General features: G+C 47.6%; 1 protein-coding gene across 3 annotated transcripts in view; it reads left to right on the forward strand.

Annotated features, from left to right (window-relative positions):
- Positions 1-1,495: 1,495 nt before the first annotated feature.
- The window catches only part of LOC122385391 (queuine tRNA-ribosyltransferase catalytic subunit-like), an 88,828-nt gene continuing 68,777 nt past the window's right edge, over positions 1,496-21,546 (forward strand). For 2 of the 3 annotated variants that reach the window (XM_043373633.1, XM_043373635.1), the window contains exon 1: positions 1,496-1,845. Coding sequence is in view for 1 of the 3 variants with exons in the window: in XM_043373632.1 (XP_043229567.1) it covers positions 1,793-1,841 (49 nt within the window). In the remaining 2 variants the exon portion in view is untranslated. The remainder of the gene's footprint in view (positions 1,846-21,546) is intronic. The other variant, XM_043373632.1, reaches the window with a different exon arrangement.

A 21,546-nucleotide genomic window follows, 5' to 3' on the forward strand; every position in this document is an offset into this window, starting at 1 on the left:
GTCAAGAAGTGCCGGCCATTCCTCGCCGGCCGCCCGTTCGTGGTAGTCACTGATCACCGGCCGCTGGTAGCGATCCTCAATCACAAGTCACTCCCGGAGATTGAGAACCCGAGGCTCCAGCGGCTCCGAATGAAGCTCCTGGACTACCAGTTCACCACCTCATGGCGGCCCGGCCGGCAGATGGTCATCCCGGACGCCCTGTCACGTGCCCCGGTGGACGCGCCGGCCGCGGAAGACGAGGACGACAGCGCGGAGATCGGACCCCAGATCCGCTGTATGCTGGTCCGGTCACTGGCCGAGACCGAGCCGGACGGCACTCGCGTCTCCCCGGTGGAAGATGCCATGCTAATTGCTAACGCAGCTCCGAGACGCCGCCCGCACCGACACGGAGTACCAGGCGCTGTGTGCGGTGGTTCAGGACGGCTTCCCGAACGAGAGGGCAGATCTGGCCCCCCACCTGAGGCCCTACGCCTACTCGTGTGCAGGCCCCGTCTGGTCATCCCCAGCCGCCTGCGACGGGAGGTGCTATCCCATTCCCGTCTGCACGACAGTCACCAGGGCATCATCCGAACCCAGCGGCGCGCTCGTCAAACGGTGTACTGGCCGGGGATCGACAGAGACGTGACCAACAGTGTGGCCAAATTGGTGATGTTGCGGGGAAAGTCACCCCCCATGAAAAGTATAATGACATCCTCAGAAATTTTAAAATTACATCATCACAACGTTTTTGTTGTGAAAGCATACCTAGTGTAGGAATAAAGACTAAAAATTTTATGTTCCATTGTACGATTCGTACCGTCATACTCGTACTGTCGCGCTTGCAATGTTTTTTTTTTTACATCTTTGATGACAATATTTGATTTTTTTTTACTTTCCACCAGAGCTTGACGTCAGGTATAGTTTTTCCACATAACTTGTAAAAACTGCACCTAAAATGACACTGAAGACGAGTTTTTTGAAAATAGTGACATCCTTATACGACTTTTTTATACATCCTCCCCCTAACGCTAAACCAATTTGGCCACACTCAACACTGGTGACCAATGTCGTCCAGTCGTGCGCGTCCTGTCGCACCTACCTGCCCAGCCGTCAGCGCGAACCGATGAGCAAGTTTTAAAACTTGGCAGAAAGCTCGTTAGAGTACTTGGTCTGTATAGCTCAGAGGTAGAGCATTGGAGCGCTAATCCAAAGGCCCGGGGTTCGAATTCCCGTACAGCCCAAATCTTTAACGAGCTTGCAAAAGATGACTGATGTCATCACTGTCAACCGTGGAAGCCGTATGGCTACCCATCTGGAGTACGAAAAACATCATCTCACGCCGATTTTGGATGTTATTTGGATGTTTTGATCGCTGGATGCTCCGGTTTTGGATGTTGCGTCTCTTGGATGCTGCGCTCTTGGATGCTTTAATAGTCCCCCGAGTGCTGTTCACGGGCACCTGCGGTAGCTGCGGTAGCTGCGGCTCGGCGGTCAGCCGGGTAATGACGTCACAGAAAGTGGGGATGGGGCGGTTGGTGTGACGTCATACGGCTGCGGCCGGCTGCGGTCGCCTGCGTCTCCTGCGGTCGAAACGATCCGACCGCAGCGGCCGCAGGAACCATTTGTCATGCAAAGTGGCGCGGCAGTTGCGCATTCGTGTAACTTGGGCGGAAAATTGACACGGCCGCCTCAGACGAACGCGTGATGACGTCCGCACAAGTGGGCGGGACTTATAGCCTGCGATCTACCGCAGCTACCGCAGTTACCGCAGGTGTCCGTGAACAGCACTCCGATTCGGCGCTGCGGTATCTGAATGACACGTGCTGACACTGACACGTGGGGTATGCCAAAGGAAGGAGAGAGTAGGTAAGTAGGTGACAGAATAGATGATATTTGTGATTGTTACTATCCAAATGATTAGCCAATTTATTACTGACTTGTTACATTACTGATTTAACCATTTATTTGCTTTATTTCTCAAAATTTTGGCTGTGATATTCAGTGCTTTATTGTCAGGTGAATGAGCGTGATCATCATATTTATATTTGTTTATGTCAATTATCGTTTTTACGGACTGATTGTTATTTATGTGTATTTTTCAGTTATTACGTGCATCAAAGAGGCGACAATAGATACCTAAGTCCTATCAAACGAATCTTTTGCCTGCCGTAACAGTATTAATCTCTCCAGTTATGGCACAATGAATTTCTGTCTGGCCCAATTAGACAAAGCCGTAACCAGGGTTTCTATCCAGTGTAGTTATTTGCTTGAAATTTGAGGTGTGTTTTTAACATACAGTGTACCAGTAGCGGCGGAACACCTTCAATTAAGGGGGGCCCTGCCGACTTGGTCCCATTCTTTCCATGCAACGCCCAAAGGGCTAATGTTAAAATGCCCAAATCAAAGGGGGGCACGGTGCCCCGGTGCCCTCCCTGTTCCGCCGCCTATCACTATGCAGTGTAGGTACCTACCGTAAACCGGGGTGACAATGATACCCGGGGTGACTTTGATCATAGACCAATTTTGGGCCTCAAATGAGCAATTAGCTGCTGTGAACTGCATTTTCTATGCCAATAGTTAAATAAAGCAATGAAGCATTATATCAGACACTTTGGGTCCCAGTTAGAATAATCATGTTCATGTCACAGCTTGTTTTTTTGTTGTCATTGGCATGAAGTATAAATTCGCTAGCATCTCCAGCAAAAATAATGGTAAAGATGAGAAAGACCCAGATAAAGAAAGAGAAAGGAAAGGCTTAGATACTGATGATGGAGGATGAGCATTGAGCTGCTCTATCTCAGTGGTAATTGGAGCGTCAATGGGAAGTGAAAAAGAAAATCAGCTGGGAGGGGCATGAATAGTGTGGCAAGTGGTCCCACAGCCACCAGCAGACAAAGTGTGATGTAGAACAGGTAGCCTGTGGCTTAGGACATCTGTGACAGTTACTTAATCTTGAAGTCAGAGGTTAAAGTAGCTAATTTTGCTGCTTATAGCTCTGTAATGTCAGTTTAGACCCAGAGCATGCAACTTTATTTTAATACCTCAATGATTCATATTTTTACTGTAAAATGTGTGAGTTTTTGTCAAGCAAAGCCTTTGATTTTATTCAAAACATGTAATTTTATCACACAAGCCCCTTCTGAGGGCTCCTATGGCACACATAAGGTGATTTTAATGTAGTGATCATAGTCATCCCGACGTCTGGGTGAGAATGATCAATTTTTTGGTAAAAAAATAAAATATTTATGATAAATTTCAAGGCATTTATTGTACTCAGTTAGATAGAGAATTGTTCAATTGGTATGATGAAACAGTTTCCAGAGTGAAATCTCAAGTGATATACAAGATATTGTACCAAACTGGTCAAAAGTGATACAAAGTCACCCCAGTTTACGGTACCCATGATTGATCCTGCTTTGTTATGTTGTAGTCGCTAACTGTAACACATGACTAACATGCACTGGCGGATCCAGGCTTGCGTTTTTTTTTGGGGGGGGGGCAACTCATGCAGGAGCCAAACCTAGGGTACCCCCAAATCCTGTTTTCTCATCAGATTTAGGCCACTTATTTTTCGTCACAGCCCTGACACTGAATATTTTTTTCTTAACTAAAAAGAAAAATGTATAAATGGTAGCCCACCCGACCCATGCCTTTATATTACTTTGTAAACGCTTACCATTGCTTTTGTCGACCAGTTAACCTGCTTCGAGTCAGTGCTTGGGTCCCTTTGCGGGCCGGGAGGTGGTAAAACACCCCCTGTCTAACTCGGCTCCTGGGCCACACACTGATTGAACTATGTTTCATTATCGTTTGGGGGAGGGGGCAAACGGGCCACTTTAGGCCTCTGGGAAGGGGGCATGGCCCTAAATGCCCCCTCCCTGGATCCACCAGTGCAAGGACCATTGGAGCTGCAGTTGGGTACCTCAGACGTCAGGGTACGCCCTCAGATGTATAGGACTCGCATGGAGACCTCTTATGCTATAGTGGACTGTAAGGACCCAAAGGAGCCTGTCTAGGGCTCCCGGAGATAGACGTGGGCCCTCAGGAGCCCGCTAGAGCCCCCAATGAGGGATAAGTGAGGGATACCAAGTGCCTGCAATTGCATATTGCATAAGCCATAACGCCTTTACAAATAAATATAGGGTAGACCGGGGCAAGTCGCCCCGCCGAGGTAAAACGCCTCACCGATGTTTCTCGGAACTGGCAGGGTTCTGGGGAAACATCATCCCTTCTATAAAACGTGCACTATACCTATGATCATTATATGAGCAGACTGGAAAGAAATTGTGATGACTCTTTCGGGAGATATAGCCAAAAATGTGTTTTTTGAGTGATTTTTATGTTTTGTTGTCAGATTATGAATCATGGCGTTCTTTTATGGTCCACATTAGGTTAACGACTTTTATGTTTTTTGAACAACTATTGTCTAACGCTTATCATGCCGGGTTGGTTCGTGTGAAATTATGTCTTACTGGAGTGCAAGGCGTTGTTCTCTGACCGAACTACGTGATGGGGTAAAACGCCCCAGTAGGTCGCGGGGCAAAAAGCCCCTGGGGCGTTTTGCCTCTTGTGTTGTTGGGGCTACCCACTTTCTAATGTTCGGTAGCTGGCGAATAGTAAGTTTCTGTGCCTTTATGTGTATTTTTCTCAGCAACTGGATGGCAAAGGAAGTATTTTGTTAGCATTTGCATTGCAATAATTTATTATTTGGTCTTATGAGGTAGGTGAAAAACCTGCTCATACAACAGTGTCATATGCTGAGCACCTGACAGGATGGAATGTGCTAACTTCAGTGCCGTGCCTCCAGAGGTCTAACGGACCTCTCACATAAGATTTAGCCAACTACCATGTTAAATCTTTAATCTAAGGTATGGGGCTACTTGTCCCAGGCCGTGGGGCGTTTTGCCCTGGGGTTGGGGCAAAATGCCCCATTTGCAGTTGCTTCACAAATCACTTCCTAGCTTGGAGTCCGATCATAAGTGAATCAATTTGAGGGGTGCAATTTAAAGTAAAATGTCCAAAGAACGCATTGAGCACAAATTTAGCCTTTCAGGTGATGTGGGACAGGATTTATGTAGCAAAATAAATTATCTGGGGCCCAGGCTACCCTATTATGTATCAGTGGCAGATCCAAGGGGGGCCACATGGGTCATGAACCCCTTGGTGCCCGGGGGCACCACAGGCCTGTCGGGGGCACCACCGGCCTAGCAGGGGCACCACCAGCCCGCCAGGGGCACCACAGGCCTAGCAAGGGCACCACGGGCCTGTGAGGGGCCCCACAGGCTTGTTAGGGGCACCCCAGGTCTGTCAGGGACACCAGAGACCTGCCAGGGGTGCCGCAGGCCTCGCAGGGGCACCCTGGGCCTGTCAGGGGTACCAGAGGCCTAGCAGGGGTATCACAGGCCTTACAGGGGCACCACCGGCCTTGCAGGGGCACCTTGGGCCTGTCAGGGGCACCACAGTCCTGTCAGGGCCTAGGGGCACCAGCGGCCTAGCAGGGGCACCACAGGCCTGCCAGGGGCGCCACTGGTCTAGCGGTTACAGGACAATTTGCCGAACTGCATTTTGCCGAATGCTTATTCGCCGAATGTCAATATGTCGAATGCATTTTGCCGACGTGTCTTTTTGCCGACATGCCTTTTTGCCGACGTGCAATAAGTCGAAAATGTCAATTTGCCGAAATGTCAATTTGCCGAAAAGTCAATTAGTCGAAATGTCGATTCGCCGAAATGCTAATTTGCCGAAATGCTAATTAGTCGAAATGTAAATTTGCCGAAATGTTAATTTGCCGAAATGTCAATTTGCCGAAATGTCAATTTGCCGAAAAGTCAATTAGTCGAAATGTCAATTCGCCGAAATGCTAATTTGCCGAAATGCTAATTAGTCGAAATGTAAATTTGCCGAAGTGTCAATTAGTCGAAATGTCAATTTACCGAAAAGTCAATTAGTCGAAATGTCAATTTGCCGAAATGCCAATTAGCCGAAATTAACCTAACCTAACGTGACCCGTACGTATTAACTTTAGGACCGACTCGCTTTTCAAAGGTAAAGAAACCCACTTACATGTCACCAAAGTATGAGAAAAACATAACCAAACCTTACCTAACCTGAACTACTGATTTTTGCCTACCCGTGGATAAGGAAGAAGATACTCACATGAATAGATTGCAGACAATGATAAGTCAATTATTTTTAGGTTAAGTGGTTGTGCATCACGGCCTGAAGCCAGATACACAACAATTTAACCCTCACCGGATCTATTGGTTTTCTACATACGAGCCGGCCGCTAGGTGGTAATTGCTGCTTTCGCCCCTGGTGGAGCTGGCGCGTCGCGGAAAAACGAGCGTGTGCGCCGTTACGAGCCGCAGAGATTGATACCCGATTTTAAGGTCCTACGCCAACCGGTGACCTCTGAGGTCAGGTCAAATGCCCCAAGGTACGGTTCAGTTTTTGGCGAATAATTTCGCCAAAAAGGGCCGCGATTTTGGCAGCATCGTGTTTGCCTTGCTTAGGCGCGTCAAATGATATAATTTTTGTTTGGGTCAGGTCAACTTAGGGTGTTGACCTCAGGTCACGGTCAGGTCAGCACCCCAGGTCATGAAGTTGGTGGAAAGAGGTCATGTCGCATATCATTCGATTCGGCAGGTCTTCCTGAGTCCATTGGTGGCTTTCCCGACTCGCTAGCTCAATTTGATCGGGAGTTATTGACGAAAAACTAATATGACCTTGATGACGTCATAAATGACGTCACGCAAGGTCAACATTGCAAAAGTTACGCATCTTACCTTGCAAAGAAGGCGTCAACTCACGATTCTGTGTGCTTGAGATAGTTAGAGGTCGTTCCCGGCGCCATAATAGCAGTTTTCATTTTTCTTCTTGACTTATAATGGTGAGGTCACGAAAATGACCTGACCTCAAATAACCTTAAGGAAAATCTGAGATATACAAGCTGTGAGACTCGTAATGGATATTAGGTCCTGCATGTTTCATTTCCCTGTGAAAGCTCCTCTGGCCGTGAGGGCGTTGCGTAGTTGCGACATCTGAAGACCGTGCAGAGGTTCACTTATGACGTCATAGGTCGGTGACCTGACCTGACCCGAAAATGCGGTTGGTGTAAAAAGATCCGACTTGAATCAAAGGTCAGCTATGCCAAGTTTCAACTCTCTATCGCCAGCGTGTTCGGAGCTATCGCGAAAAAAAACCCTATGGGGGTGCGACACCCGCACCCCCTCGGCCGGCGAGAGTTAACCTAAAAATATTTGACTTACCTTTGCCTGTAATCTCTCCTAAGGCATTGCCTTCGGCACTGCACTGCTTCGCCACAAGCAATTTGATGTTTATTTCCACATGATATTGGTGCTTTTAAACTTGCTTGTGCCATGAATAATTATTAGTTATGAAATCAGGAGGTCAAAGGATACCTATCATGTGATTTGCTTCTTACTTGGGGATTGCACCAAAAGTAAATTGGTGATCGGTCCTAAGTAAATAAACACCACCTAACCTAACCTAACCTAGGTTTGCAGATTGACATTTCGGCGAAGTTACATTTCAACTACAGGGTGTCTCAAAAGTTCGTTCACAGGTACCAGCCATGCTTTTTTGTCAATAATTCTGAATCAACAAGAAATTAACAGTCGAAATTTTGCATGGGCATTGGTGACAACCTTCCTCAAGCAGTCTTATTGTTTTCAAGTGCATTCGACCCTTCATGAGCTCACAAAAAGGGTTCACCTCTGACCATGGGTCAGGCACGAAAATGTAGGTTGCAAAGTCGGGTATGTTGTGAAACTCTCTGTTTCAGGAGTAATGGGAATGGTTAAGTCGGAAATGACACATGTCTAAGTGTCGGCGAGGATGAGTGCAACATGATGATCATCTCATAAAAAACGGTGGCTAAAATTTTTGAAGGACGAAACCATGCGAGACTAACGGCGTTTTGAACGACCCTCGCACGACAGCAGACTCGTGTTCCGGAAAGCAGCTGAAAATGCGGTCATAACTATTGAAAACTGGCAAGAAGGTCACAGACAGAGGTTGCCCATTTTCAAAAAGTGCAGGTCATCGTAAAATAAAGACAAATTATAATTTAAAATTGTTTATAATATCTATAACGCTAATTTTTGGGGATAATAACACAAAAATCGTCAATGCCAAGGACACCTGACCCTCCAAAAGTGTCAGTTATTGTAAAATTTTATGTAACGAAGTTTCAAGAGGCAGATCTGCAGCGAATAATTTTCTTTTAAACACAAAATCCCGATAAAACCACACGATGGACAGGTTTGGGCCGTTTACAAAGCAGAACATCTCCCGAGGAAAACACTCCGCAACCGAGCGAAGGTCTTGGCATGGGGAATGACGAGCGCTTGGAATTTGCAAAATTTGCACAATGTGTCTGAGAAACAGACGTCCGACACATTCTGCTACCATATGATGCGAAAAATTTACTCCTGGTACTTCCCGTTTGTTCAGGACCGGGGTCGTTTTGAAAAGGAAAATGGCGCTTGGGATGTCGGCGCCAGTCATTCATGAAGGAGTTAGCGCCAGAGAATGCCTACAAAATACTCAAGAATGGTGTCGATGCAAGCTGTCGGCTTTCAGGGGAAATCATATGTTGCCGGGGAGCTAGTCAAAACTAAATCCGACGCAGAAACTGCAGGGGATTCCCTTGCAAGAGCTTGAAAGCTGGTAACCTTTTATCAGCCTCCGGCAGCTGACGGAGCAACAAAAATCGGTATGGGCAAATATTTTTGGAGATACAGCAAAGGGGTTGGTTTCCAACCTTCTTAATCAGTTGTCAAAGCATGCATATTTGTCTAGTGTACACACAGACACCAAAACCTTATACTTTTGGCCGGTTCTTATATGCTTTATTGGCATGGGAAATGTGTGAACGAACTTTTGAGACACCCTGTAATTGACATTTCGGCAAACTGCCAATTCGGCAGATTGACATTTCGGCAGGTTGACATTTCGGCAAATTGACATTTGGGCAAATTGACATTTCGGCAAATTGACATTTCGGAAACTTGACATTTCGGCAAATTGACATTTCGGCAAATTTACATTTTGACTAATTGACATTTCGACTAATTGACATTTCGACTAATCGACATTTCGGCAAATCGCATTTCGGCAAATTTACATTTCGACTAATAAGCATTTCGGCAAATTGGCATTTCGGCAAAAAGGCATGTCGGCAAATGGCATTTCGACTTTTAGCATTTCGACTTTTTGACACGTCGGCAAAAAGCACATCGGCAAAATGACATTCGGCGAAATGCATTCGGCAAAATGACATTCGGTAAATCGCCTTTCGGCAATTTGTCCGGACACCGGTCTAGCAGGGGCACCACCGGCCTCGCAGGGGCACCATGGGCCTGTCAGGGGCCCCACCGGCCTCGCAGGCATCAGGGCATCACGCAGGGGCACCTTGGGCCTGTCGGGGGCATCACGGGCCTGTTGGGGGCACTTTAGGCTTGTCAGGGGCACCACAGTCCTGTCAGGTCCCAGGGGCATCAGCAGCCTAGCAGGGGCACCCAAGGCCCGCCAGAGGCACCACAGGCCTGCCAGGGTCCAGAGGCACCACAGGCCTAGCAAGGGCACCACGGGCCTGTCAGGGGCACCTCAGGCTCCCGTGCCCCCCCCCCCCGGATCCGCCAGTGATGCCACGCCACGCGAAACACCACCAACTACCAGCTGCCGCGCCATAAACAGTATACACGTGCCAACAACAGTCTTTTTTTGAAGATCGACTCCGTCGCGCAGCTTTTGACTGACCCTCACTGCTACCATATTGCTTCCATATTATGCTGTGGAAAGCTGTACTTCACCAAGTGGCTAAAAACCTCCATCAAGGTATATTTTCTTAGCAATTTTTCTGACGTTTTTTTGGGGGGGGGCAAACAGGCCACTTTAGGCCTGGGGGGGGGGCATGGCCCCCGTGGCCCCCTGGATCCGCCACTGCTAACATGAACTGGTAGGGTAGATTTAGAATATATATTTTTTTTGGAATTCCTACTAACCTCATCATTCCAATTACCTGCACACCATGAATCCGACTGAGGATCAAGAGTGTGTTGTCACAAGGCCTGCCGTGGTACTGAAAATGACTGAGAAGGGCTACCAGTACCAAAGGGAGTGGTATTTATATACATTAGGTCCGATCACCAAAGTGATGATTAAAACTATACCACACGATGTATTTTGACCTGATTTCATTATATCTCATAGTTATTCATGGTGCAACCAAGTTTTAAAGCACCTGTGCAATATTTACCGTCACCATGCTGCCACTACCGCACCCCACAGCCCACTAGCCGTTTGCGCCACGTGGAATAGATTGAATGAATAAACTCCAAGGTTGAGTAAAAACATATTATGCTATTCAATTTTGTTATGAAAGTGACGTCATAATAATACTCGTGGCGAAGCAGTGCAGTGCCGAAGGCAATGCCTTAGGAGAGATAACAGGCAATGGTAAATCAAATATTTTAGGTTAAGTGGTTGTGCATCAGGCTTCAGGCCTTGGCCTGAATGCACTACCACATAACATAAAATATTTGATTTACCATTGCCTGCAATCTATTCCTGCGAGTATCTATTTTCCTTTTTCTCGGCAGGCAAACATCAGTAGGCTTGGTTAGGTTGGGTTAGGTTAGATTTGGTTAGTTTTTTTTTTAATCATTTTTCGTGTTGTTATTTTGACGTCACTTTCATTGATTATCGTATTCGATTCCCTCCCCCACTCATGTTAAAATTAGTCGACGTTCGATTTTCTCAGGTTCAGTTTTTGCTCGTTTTGGCGGCTAAAACACGTGCTTGTTCGAAAAACATACTTGGAGCCAGCGTCCTTTTGAAAAAAAAAAACTAGAGATTGGAGAACTTCGGTAGGCGGCCGCCAATGGAAAGGCACTTTATTATAGTAGGGGAGAGTGGGGAAAGATGCCCAGGGTTTTACTATGTCATATATTATTCGAAAATGACGATCGGAAAGCAAAAACTTGAAGTTTCAACGGAAGCCGACATCATTTTTCTCCAAAAATATCACACTTTTGTGCCTGAAATATGATAACTTTTTTTGCTATTAAGCATTTTCCTGAAGATGTGAAAGGGGGCGTCTTACCCCACAGGGTGGGAAAGACGCCCCCTGGCGTTGGGTACGATGCCCCGCTGCGCTATAAGTGACATAAATGGTCACGTGAATCGCCTGAACGAATCAGTAGTCCCTTCGAGCCTGCAGTAGACACCAAACGTCATCGTAAGGGCCCTCAAAAGTGGTCGTAAGGGGCTTCAGAGGTCATCGTTAGGGCCATCATAGTCCAGCGCGGCCAAACAAGCCTCCGTGGTGACGTTCGGAGACCACTGTGGGGCCCTTATAGGTCTTCATGATGCTTGAGGGCCCTCGAGCCCATCGTGAGGATCTCAGATGCCAGCGCGGTCCGTGGAGCCAACGTGGGAGCCCTCTAAGGATGTCGTGAGGGGCCCTGGAGCCAATAATGGGGCCCACAGAGGCCGTCGTGAGGGCTCTCAGACTCGGATGCCGCCCAAAAAGTCGCTGTGTGGGCCGAGAGACCGGCATGGGGAGCACCCGACCGTACTGGGCTCTCAATAGTCCCAGATCGGCTTTTGTCTCTCATCACAAGCATGTAATAAATGATTTGACGGGCTGCTTGAAGGACAGCCTATGGATTTAGGGGGGCGTCTTTCCCCATCAGGACAGGGGGCATCTTACCCCAAGGTACCGAAGTAACATTAAATCAGTACAATTTGTTAGCCATAAAACTACGCCCTGAAACAAATTGCTTGGGACACAGTACACGCATGTTAATGTATCACGACTATAGCAAGGGACGCAAAAATTATCTACCTTCTTTGATATTTACAATGTTTTGACACCAAAATATTTTTTGAAAGCAGCAAATAAAAAACATGCATTCACCATCCAGCCGTTGCCCAACTGAGCTTCGCAAATTTTTGTGCAGTTAACAAGGCAGGCTTCCGCTTTACGCTAAGAACATTAATTTCCGGGCTCGATTCTTTGTTTCGCCGCTAGAGGGGGTGGGGCGTCTTTCCCACCCTGGGCATCTTACCCCACTCTCCCCTACCTAGTTATTTTCCCAAATTATTGCCTTGGGTGGGTACATTCGTAGTAGAATGATGCCTAAATAATTTTGAGCTACACGGTAGTGAACATAATTTATTTAATCAATAAAATTGGTAGCCTAATCAATGTATCTGTAGGCATGATCCAAACATGTAGGCATTGCGGCGATGGCCGATGGAAGATACCTGTTAAGGTGCGGACCAGTTATTTTCATGTACAGGGTGTCCCAAAAGAAACGTCGTCATTTGAAATTGAAGTATCTCAGAAAGCATCAGCACGAATGTTTTGAAATTTTAGCACGTGCAAGATGTATTCATAAAATTATATCGTAGCATACTTTTTTCATGATCGATGATGGCTCGGCCTAGCAGTGAGCAGAAAACTAAAGTAGTCCAATTTTACCTCCAGACAGGATCTATCATCGGAACAAAGCGCAAATATCGTTCCGTATTCGGACAAAAAAAAAAAACACCCCATCAGCTAGAGCTATCTCTAGACTCACTCATAATTTCATCGCGACAGGCGCAACTTCAGATCAGCCAAGAAAAGGAAGAACTCCAATCTTTTCTAACGATACCATTGAAAAGGTCAAAGAAATCGTAGAGACAGGGCGTATTTTAACATGTTAACCCGCGCCCCAGTGGCGGTCTCAGCCAACTTCGCCCTGGGGGGGGGGGGGGGGGGGACATATGTTACCACCCACCTCTAACTCAAAAACTAAGAGGGCTAGAAAAACGCGGTAAAAAGCAGTCGATAGCTCTCAATGCGTACGTTTGAAAGTATTTCGGTCATTTTTCATCTTAGAGCAAAATTGGGGTCACTAGAGGTCATCAAAGGTCATAATTTGCCAAATGTCATCATATTTTTCAGAAAACATGCATTTATCTCAAGAACTATGATAGCTAGAAAAACGCATTGAAACGCAATCGATAGCTCTTGAACTCTTCTTACGATAAGGTCATCATCAAAATTGACCTCAGGTCAACGGTTTAGCCTCCAGAGGGCAAAAACTCAAAAAATAGCTGTTTTTCGAAAAGTGCTTTTCGACAATAACTTTTGACTGAAAAGGGTTACGACATTTCTATTGCCAGAATCGTGTTCCTCTCGCCGAGACGCATCGAATGAACTATAATTTGACCTTGAAAGGTCAACTTGAAAATTTGACCTCAGGTCAAGGTCATGACCTGACCGGAAAAGGTCATGTTGCATATCAGTCGATGCGTCTCGGCAAGACAAACACAATGAGACCATCCCCAGCGTCCTATCTCTTTCCAATCGAGAGTTATTGGCAAAAATCTGTTTGTAGCCTCTAATGACCTCGGATGACCTTTCTAGAGGCTATCAGCAAAAAAGATACCATGGTCGTCACGGATGGTCCAAATCATTGTGATTCTGAAGTATTTGGACTGTTCCTATGTGTACACACGGATTTAGAGGCATTTTCATTTTTCTCCATTGACTTAAAATGGTAACGTCACGCCACTGGCCTGACCTTAGGTCACGGATATAAAAAATCCGAGATATACAAATTATAGTCGCCCATACCATCATGCAATCCACCAAGTTTCAAACCTTTCTGACAAACACTGCAGGCTGGAGAGGATTGCAAACTTTTTTAGGCTTGGTCAGTTAACTTGACCTGGTGACCTGACCTGACATGACCTGGGGTCAAAAATTTCACACATTGTCCAAAATTGATGTACAAAAAGCTATTTACACGCAAAAAACGCGACAGGGTGGTAACATATGCCCCCCCCCCCCCCCCACTGGGGCGAAGGTTAACTGGGTCGGCAATTGCCGACCCAGTCACGGAGAATGCCGACCCAGTGACAGCCGTTTGCCGACCCAGTTACCGCCCCCTCTAGGATGCAGCACGCACATGCAGGCTAGGTGCCGTCATTCATAGTGAGGCTGCTGCCCTCCGAAATCATAATGCCGCCTCTTAAAGTGAACCAGCCGTCTATAGAAAGTGATGATCCCGCAACTCAATGTGACAGTGCCGCCCCTAAATCTGTTAGTAGCCTCACTCAATGTAATGGTGCCGCCCTTCTAAGCATCTGTGGAGCCCCTCAATGTGATGATACCGCCCCTCAAGAAGATGATGCCGCCCCTTTCAGTATCGGTGGCGCCCATCAATGTGATGGTGCCGCCCTCAAAGTGCCGGTGGCGCCCCTGAATGTGATGGTGCTGCCCGGCAACGAGTCGGTGGCGCCCCTCAAAATGATGCTGCCGCCCCTAAAAGTGCTGGTGGCGCCCCTTACAGTGTCAGTGACGCCCTTCGAAGTGTCGGAGGAACCCACCAATATAATGGTGCCGCCCCTCTAGGTGTCCACATAGCCCCTCATTGTGATGGAGCTGCCCCTCAAGCAGATGATGCCGCCCCTTTCAGTATCGGTGGCGCCCCTCAATGAGATGGTGCCTTCCTCAAAGTGCCAGTGGCGCCCCTAAATGTGATGTTGTCTCCTGTCAACGAGTCGGTGGCGCCACTCAAAATGATGCTGCCGCCCCTAAAAGTGCTGGTGGCGCCCCTTACAGTGTCAGTGGCGCCCTTCAAAGTTTTGAAGGAACTCATCAATACAATGTTGCCGCCCTCTAACTTTCTGTAGCGCCCCTCAATATACATAATGGTGCCGCTTCTCAAACCATCCGTGGCGCCCCTCAAAGTGATGGTGCCGCCCCTTACAGTGTTGGTGGTGTCTCGTCTCTTCAAAAGTCAAGGTGCCGCTTCTCAAAGAAATGCTGGTGTCCCTCGAAGTGTCAGAGGCGCTCCTCAATGATGTTGCCGCCCCTCAAACCTTCCGTAACGCCCCTCCACGTCATGGTGCCGCCCCCCCCCCAATGTGTTCACGGCGCCCTTAAATGTGATAGTAACGCCGGTCAAAGTGCTCCTGGCAGTGTCGGTGGCGCCCCTTATAGTGTCGGTGGCGCCCCGAACAGTATCGGTGGTGCCCCTCAAAGTGATGATGTCATCCCAAACAAACGGTGGCGCCCTTCGAAGTATCGGAGTCCCTAAATATCATACCCATTGCCGCCCATTAACGATCTGTAGCGCCCCTCCATATGATGGAGCCGCCCCTTACCCACGAGCCGCTGGGGGGGGGCATAAAGTTGCCCCCTTACGTTTTGTGAAATATCTCCGAAACCTGATGAGCTACGAACGTGAAACTTGGCATAGCTTCAAATGAATACCTAGGCAATGTTTGAAGAAAGTTTGGTGGTTGTAGGACCTAAGATGACGTCACAGTGACGTCATAAAGTTTTGTCGTTTTCCGATATGGACCGTTTCTGATGACGCTGAGCATGAAACTCAACTGTAAATGAACTAGACAGCACCTGCTGTCATCCTAAAACATCTAACTACACTTCCATCTAGTTTCTGACCAATAATCGACCCTTTATATTCGGTCCCATATATCTGATGTATCGTGAGGAATATGAGAGTTGCAAATCTGTAATTTCACTTATGACGTCACTGTGACGTCATTTCAAATGGGATCGACACCAAATTTGGACACAACCTCGGCTTGGTATTCAGGAAGATGTGTGCAAAGTTTCGCTTCTCTATCTCTTCGCGTTGCGACGATATCGTCGCAGAAGTAAAGGGGGGGGGGCAACTATATGCCCCCCCCCCCCAGCGGCCGGCGGGTGGCGCGGAGGCCCAGCGGCCGCCGGGTTAAAGTATCCGCGGCGTTCCTTAAAGTTACAGTGCCGCACCCTACAATGTGGGTGGCGTCCTCAAAATAAAACTGATGTTGCCCCCCCCCCCCCCCCCCGAGTAATGTTGGCGTCTCTTCTTTAAGTATCGGAGGCGCTCCTCATTGTCATTTTGCCCCACATCACTGCTCACATGGCGCCCTTCAATGTAATGGTGCCACCCCTCAACGCTCAAAGAGATAATTGCGCTCCTCACAGTGTCGGTGGTGCCCCTCAAAGTGGTTTAAGTGCCCTAAAAAATGGTGGCGCGCCTCAAAATGATGCTGTCGTCCCTTAGCATATCTGTAGCGCACCCAAAATGATAGTGCCTTCCCTTAACCGGCGCCGGGCTGAGGTTGTTTGAACCCCCCTCCCGACCCCTATAACTTGGCTACTTGGGCCACGTAGCGACACGCGGTAAGCGGTATTCGAAAGAGTGTCAAAAACTACTTGGGTTAGTTGGTCAACCGTACTTTGGTTAGGTCAAGTCAAATGTCAAATATCAGGTGACCAGAGGTCATCAAAGGTGAAATATGGGTGAAATGTTGTCTGTTTCAACATTTATTGACAAACTGGCGCATAACTCGGGGAAGAATAGAACTACAGCACCGCGAAAAAGCGCATTCGATAGCTCTTCAACGTTCCTATAAAGTCCTCAGACTTGACCTAACATCAACGACTTAACCTCCAGATCACATTGTTTAACCCGTGCCGGACCGAATGAATGAATTTTCTTCCCAGTTATCCTGAATAACTTTAATAGCGATGTGGACAGTTAAAGTGACAAATATGACATTTGTTTAGTAGAACGAGAGCCGAACGTTCTTTCCGTGGCCGGTCAGGCGGGCCGAGAGCGCCGGGTCTGCGAGTCGATAAGGGTCATTTCACGCTTCTGTGTGGCTGACTTTGGTCCATCGTGACACTGAGATGTGTGATTGCGCCTTATTTTCGGCTGTGGGAGACGCATATTAATGTTTGGAAATATTGCTTCGCTAAATATTGTTCTTTTGGCGTTCAGCTTTCACTGGAACTCAATAATACATGTTTATGTTTTCAAGAATGTCCGGGACAGCCCGTTGAATAAAAGATTATTAAGTTTTTACAAAAACGCAATTTTCAAAAAAGGCCATCGATCGATTTTGATAAAAATTACATTTTTGGAATCAGCTCACTGTCAGCTTTCGAATGGTATATATCGTTTCTTTTGAGCCTGAGATGACCTTCCGACGAACCGTGCAATGGAGTATGACAAGTGGGGGTAATGGCCCCGTCCAGCGCCCATAAAGTGGGCACCACTCGTGCGACCTGCCGACCACTGTTCTAGATAGAGCCATAAAACGCCGTGAATGTTTTAAGCTTGACGATACGGATCGACTGGTATGCAACATGTTCTATTTCTGGTGAGGTCATGAACTTGACCTCAAGTAAAATTGTAAAATTATTATTATTTTTTTTTTTTTGTAAAGTCAAATTATATTTCATTTATCGCATTATGATGAGAGAAATACTATATCCCGGAAAAATAAACGTAATACCGCTGAGCTTAGGTTGAATCTGAAATCATTACTTAGAAAGTGTTTTAAAAGAACCGTCGAACGTGTCTTTTTTGGTCATTAAATATCAGTAGGTATGCCGCCCCCTCAGATGCCAAGTGCCGCCCCTATGAGTGCAAAATGTCGCCCCTAATTGTGATTGCCGACCCAGTGAAAATCCCTTGTAATACGCCCTGCGTAGAGAAGACACCAACAGTCTCTATCCGCCGCCTGGCCCAGCAGGTGAACCTATCAAGGTCTACTACTCAAAGGATACTAAGGAAGAAACTAAAACTTCGTCCTTATAAGATTCCCAATGTCCAAGCACTCTCACTAGAAGCTCGAACGAAGCGCAAAGCCTTCAGCGAATGGTTCATTGCGAAATGCGCCGACTGTCCCACGTTCCCGCAGAACATCTGGTGGTCGGACGAAGCTCATGTGTACACTCGGGGGGCAGATTGATGTTCTACAACTCTTTATCTACCGGGTTCCTATGGCTCAGCATTGGCAGCAGCCGCCTGGTACCGGTAGACTGTGCCGCTTCACTTACTTGTCAAGCGGCACAGTCTACCCACCCGTATGACACCGGCGCGGTCTGGGTCGGTGGCTGGAAGGTGATGTGGGCCGCCTGTGACGTCAGCGCAGCGGTGAGGGCGGTGAGGCATGGCTCGGGTCGGCGCTGCGCGGCGGCTGGCGAGGGCTGGGGAGTGAGGTGGGGTGGGAGCACGGACATTGCGCGGCTGGGCGAGTGTAGTTAACTTTCGCGTCTCAAGGCGCCAATTATTCTACCTAACAATTGTGCTAAAGCAGTTGTTAAAATGTCCTAGCCCCAAGACAGCGCCTATCATCATACTTGCAATGCACATTACGACACACTTATGCGTGGCATTGGGACAGCCGATAGAACTTATGTCTTTCGTGCATCGAGGTGCGGAGCTATATTTTGTATAACATATTAGTAAGGCCTTGATTGAGCAGATTGGTGTCTATTGTTTCGCACGGCGATCTTCCCGGAGACGTGGGAACTGGGGGTTATGAGTAGTGCCGCAGCCAACGCCCCAATTTAAAGCGATTATTACTGTTGCTCTTATATGTGGTCGCAGACCCCAATATCAAACCGTTCCAACTAGGAGCCAAAAAGTCGGCCATTCACGGGGGTTCGAACCGGGCTTCTCCCACCGGCCAATTCACGACACGAGCGTTCATTCACTGAGCTACCGAGAATGGTCCTTGTCTGCACAAAACAAAATGACATTCACCTGCTGACCGCCAATGACAGTATTGTGACATTTGATCGCGTTTGACCGCGGCGGGTGGTCGCTGGTTTCGGCAGATCTGTGGATACACGCTAGCGTCGTAGGGTGACCGGTTGGAGGAATCCGGTTCGAACCGTCCCAGGTGCGCGACTTATTTGTTCCTAGATGGAACGGTTTGCTATTGGTGGCTGCGACCACACATTAGAGGAACAGTAAGAGTTGCTTAATGTCACCGACGAAATGAACTACCCTGTTGTTCTTCTCTTTCGTTTTATATTTGACAGCCACGCGTGATCTATCGCAGTACTGGTCATGCCCCGTGAGCCTGGACCAGCTCTTGTGTTAGTTTCTCGTCTCATGTTCTAATTGCCTACAATTTGTCACTCGCGCTATCGCTTCCCACTTGACGGCTGAGCGTGCTCGCCGCGCACCGTATCGTATAACCGAACGTGCTGCGTGAGCGTTTTCTGACTTTTCTCACCAGTTTCCAGTGTCGCTTTCTGAGTGCTTTTAGACGTACGACATGATTGTTCTCTTTGTCCGCGGCGGCTTCTCGAGTCGCTGCGGGCAGTCTCCACTTGAACGCCACCGAGTACAGTCCTCGGTGGTGGTGCGCGGCTCCACCGGCGCCCCGATGTGCGCCGGTGTCAGTGAACTGACGGAATCGTGCACCGCGCACGATTCCGACGGCACCCCCAGCGGGCTGCCAGAGTGAACGGCATCCTAGCGGATTGCCGCAGTGAACAGGCACCCCCAGCGGGTTGCTAAAGTGAACGGGCACCTCCAGTGGGCTGCCAAAGTGAACGCCACTGAGCGCGTAGCTCAGTGGCAGTGCGCGATTTCGCCGGCGCCCCGACGCGCGCCGGCGTATTGCGAGTGAATCCGACGGCGCCCCCGTCCGCGGCGGCGCCGGTGTGTCGGCGGACAACAGTGACCATCGACAGTGCTAGTGCGTTTTCTGGTCTACCTGTCTACTCTGCGTTCTTCAATTTCACCCTCGTCTACCGTTCAACATCATACATCGTCCGGAATTCTTCAATACATTCATCAAAATTCATCTACGTTTTTCCACCGCTACAATAAATGTCCCGGCCTCCACCAGAGGCACGACAAGGTCGGCGACACTTTAAGTTGGGACGCCGCGCTATCAAAACCCCAGTTCCCACGTCTCTGGACGATTGCTGTGCGAAATAATAGACACCAAGGAGCTCAATCAAGGCCTTGATGCTTATCTGTTAAAAACAATGTAGCTCCGCAACTCGATGCACGTGTGATATAAATTATATCGGCTGTCCCAATGCCACGTTTAAGTGTGTCGTAATGTGCATGGCAAGTATGATGATAGGCACTGTCTTGGGGATAGGACATTTTAACAACTGCTTTAGCACAATTGTTAGGTAGAATAATTTGGCGCCTTGAGACGCGAAAGTTAACTAAGGTAGTGTGGGGTAATTTGAACATATTTTCACGTCTTCTCCTTTGTACCAAATTCCAGCTCAACCCTGGATGAAGAAAAATGGTTTCAGTAGCGTATGTATCACTTGCTTTCACCATGCAAGCCTCATTTTTGGACAAGCCGAGAATACCTTGAATAGCATAGCACCACTTTTCCACCAAGTCACGGTGTGTTCAAATTTCCCCACCGTGGGGTAATTTGAACATACTGCCTTTACCTGCCATAAAAACAATAGTCTCGCCAGCACCGATGTTGTTTGACCCATAAACGAATAGGCAGAACAATTCTAAACATACTTTCATTTGAGAAATCAACACAACAACAAAAATAACAGTTGCAGAGTATCAATATCTGCACGCTGCACACCGGTCAGTTGACAGAATTCGCCTCTCTTCAATTAACAGAACGTCTTATCATCTCCGTTCGATAAAAACTCTACCTTAAACCTTACTTCATCTGTTATAGTGGTGCCAATCGGAACCTGGACATTCGGAGTTCCGATTCTTTATAATGTCCAATTCGGAATTGATTGCACAAAGGTATAGTAGTCTGGACAACATTGGACGATGGCCTGCCACACTTAAGCATTTTTATTAGGTAATTGTGCGTAGCATTGATTGGCGAATGAAAAGCTTGTTAAGCTCTCAATATAATGAACACTTTTAGGCTGGTAAAATTACATGATAAGCAATTTAAATGACATTAAGTGTTGATATCTGCATAATTTTCGGACATATTTGGACAAATAGTTGACTTTAATATTTTTGGACGGAAAATCAACGAAAATGCCGGACATTAGACGGATATTAGACGTAAATTTTCTAAAATTGGCATCACTTATCTGCTACTGCTTTGGGTCGGAAATATTGGCAAAAAAAACTGGGAGCGTTGTTTTTTTTTAGCTATCCCTGCTTTTTTTACGGACGGATTTTTAACGGAAGTTGGCTTTCTATAGACTTTGTACTTCACGGTTGTTCCATCTCCGATCACTACTACGTCCCGGAATGGAAGCTAACCCATCGACTCCTTTTCAACAGAAAATTGAATTTTCGGCTCAATAGCGTTCAGGTTTCGGAGGTTATCGGTTGTTGGCTCCACCGATAGGTAGGTATTTACAAGTTCAGAAAATGAAACAAAATATAGAAGGACCTAGGGGTGGTTGTCGACGTGGAGCTGAAGTTTAGGAGGCAAGCAGCAGCAGCGGTCAACAAGGCATCTCGGGTAATGGGAGTGATACGGCGCTCATTCAGCCTACTGGACAAGACGACCCTACCGATCCTGTTCAAGACGCTCGTGCGACCGCTCCTAGAGTACGGCAATATCGTGTGGGGACCTTTCAACCGTGTGGATCAGCTTCTCATCGAACGGGTCCAGCGCTGAGCGACCAAGTGGGTTCAAGAAATACGCCACCTACCGTACCAAGGCAGACTTAGGTTCCTAAAGCTGCCCTCCCTCCACTACCGACGTCGACGCGGGGACATGATTGCTGTTATAAAAGTTGAACTAAAGGGCCGGTTCAGA

Source organism: Amphibalanus amphitrite, unplaced genomic scaffold, assembly GCF_019059575.1.
Source record: "Amphibalanus amphitrite isolate SeventyFive unplaced genomic scaffold, NRLGWU_Aamphi_draft 000217F_arrow, whole genome shotgun sequence".
NCBI classification, from domain to species: Eukaryota; Metazoa; Arthropoda; class Thecostraca; order Balanomorpha; family Balanidae; genus Amphibalanus; species Amphibalanus amphitrite.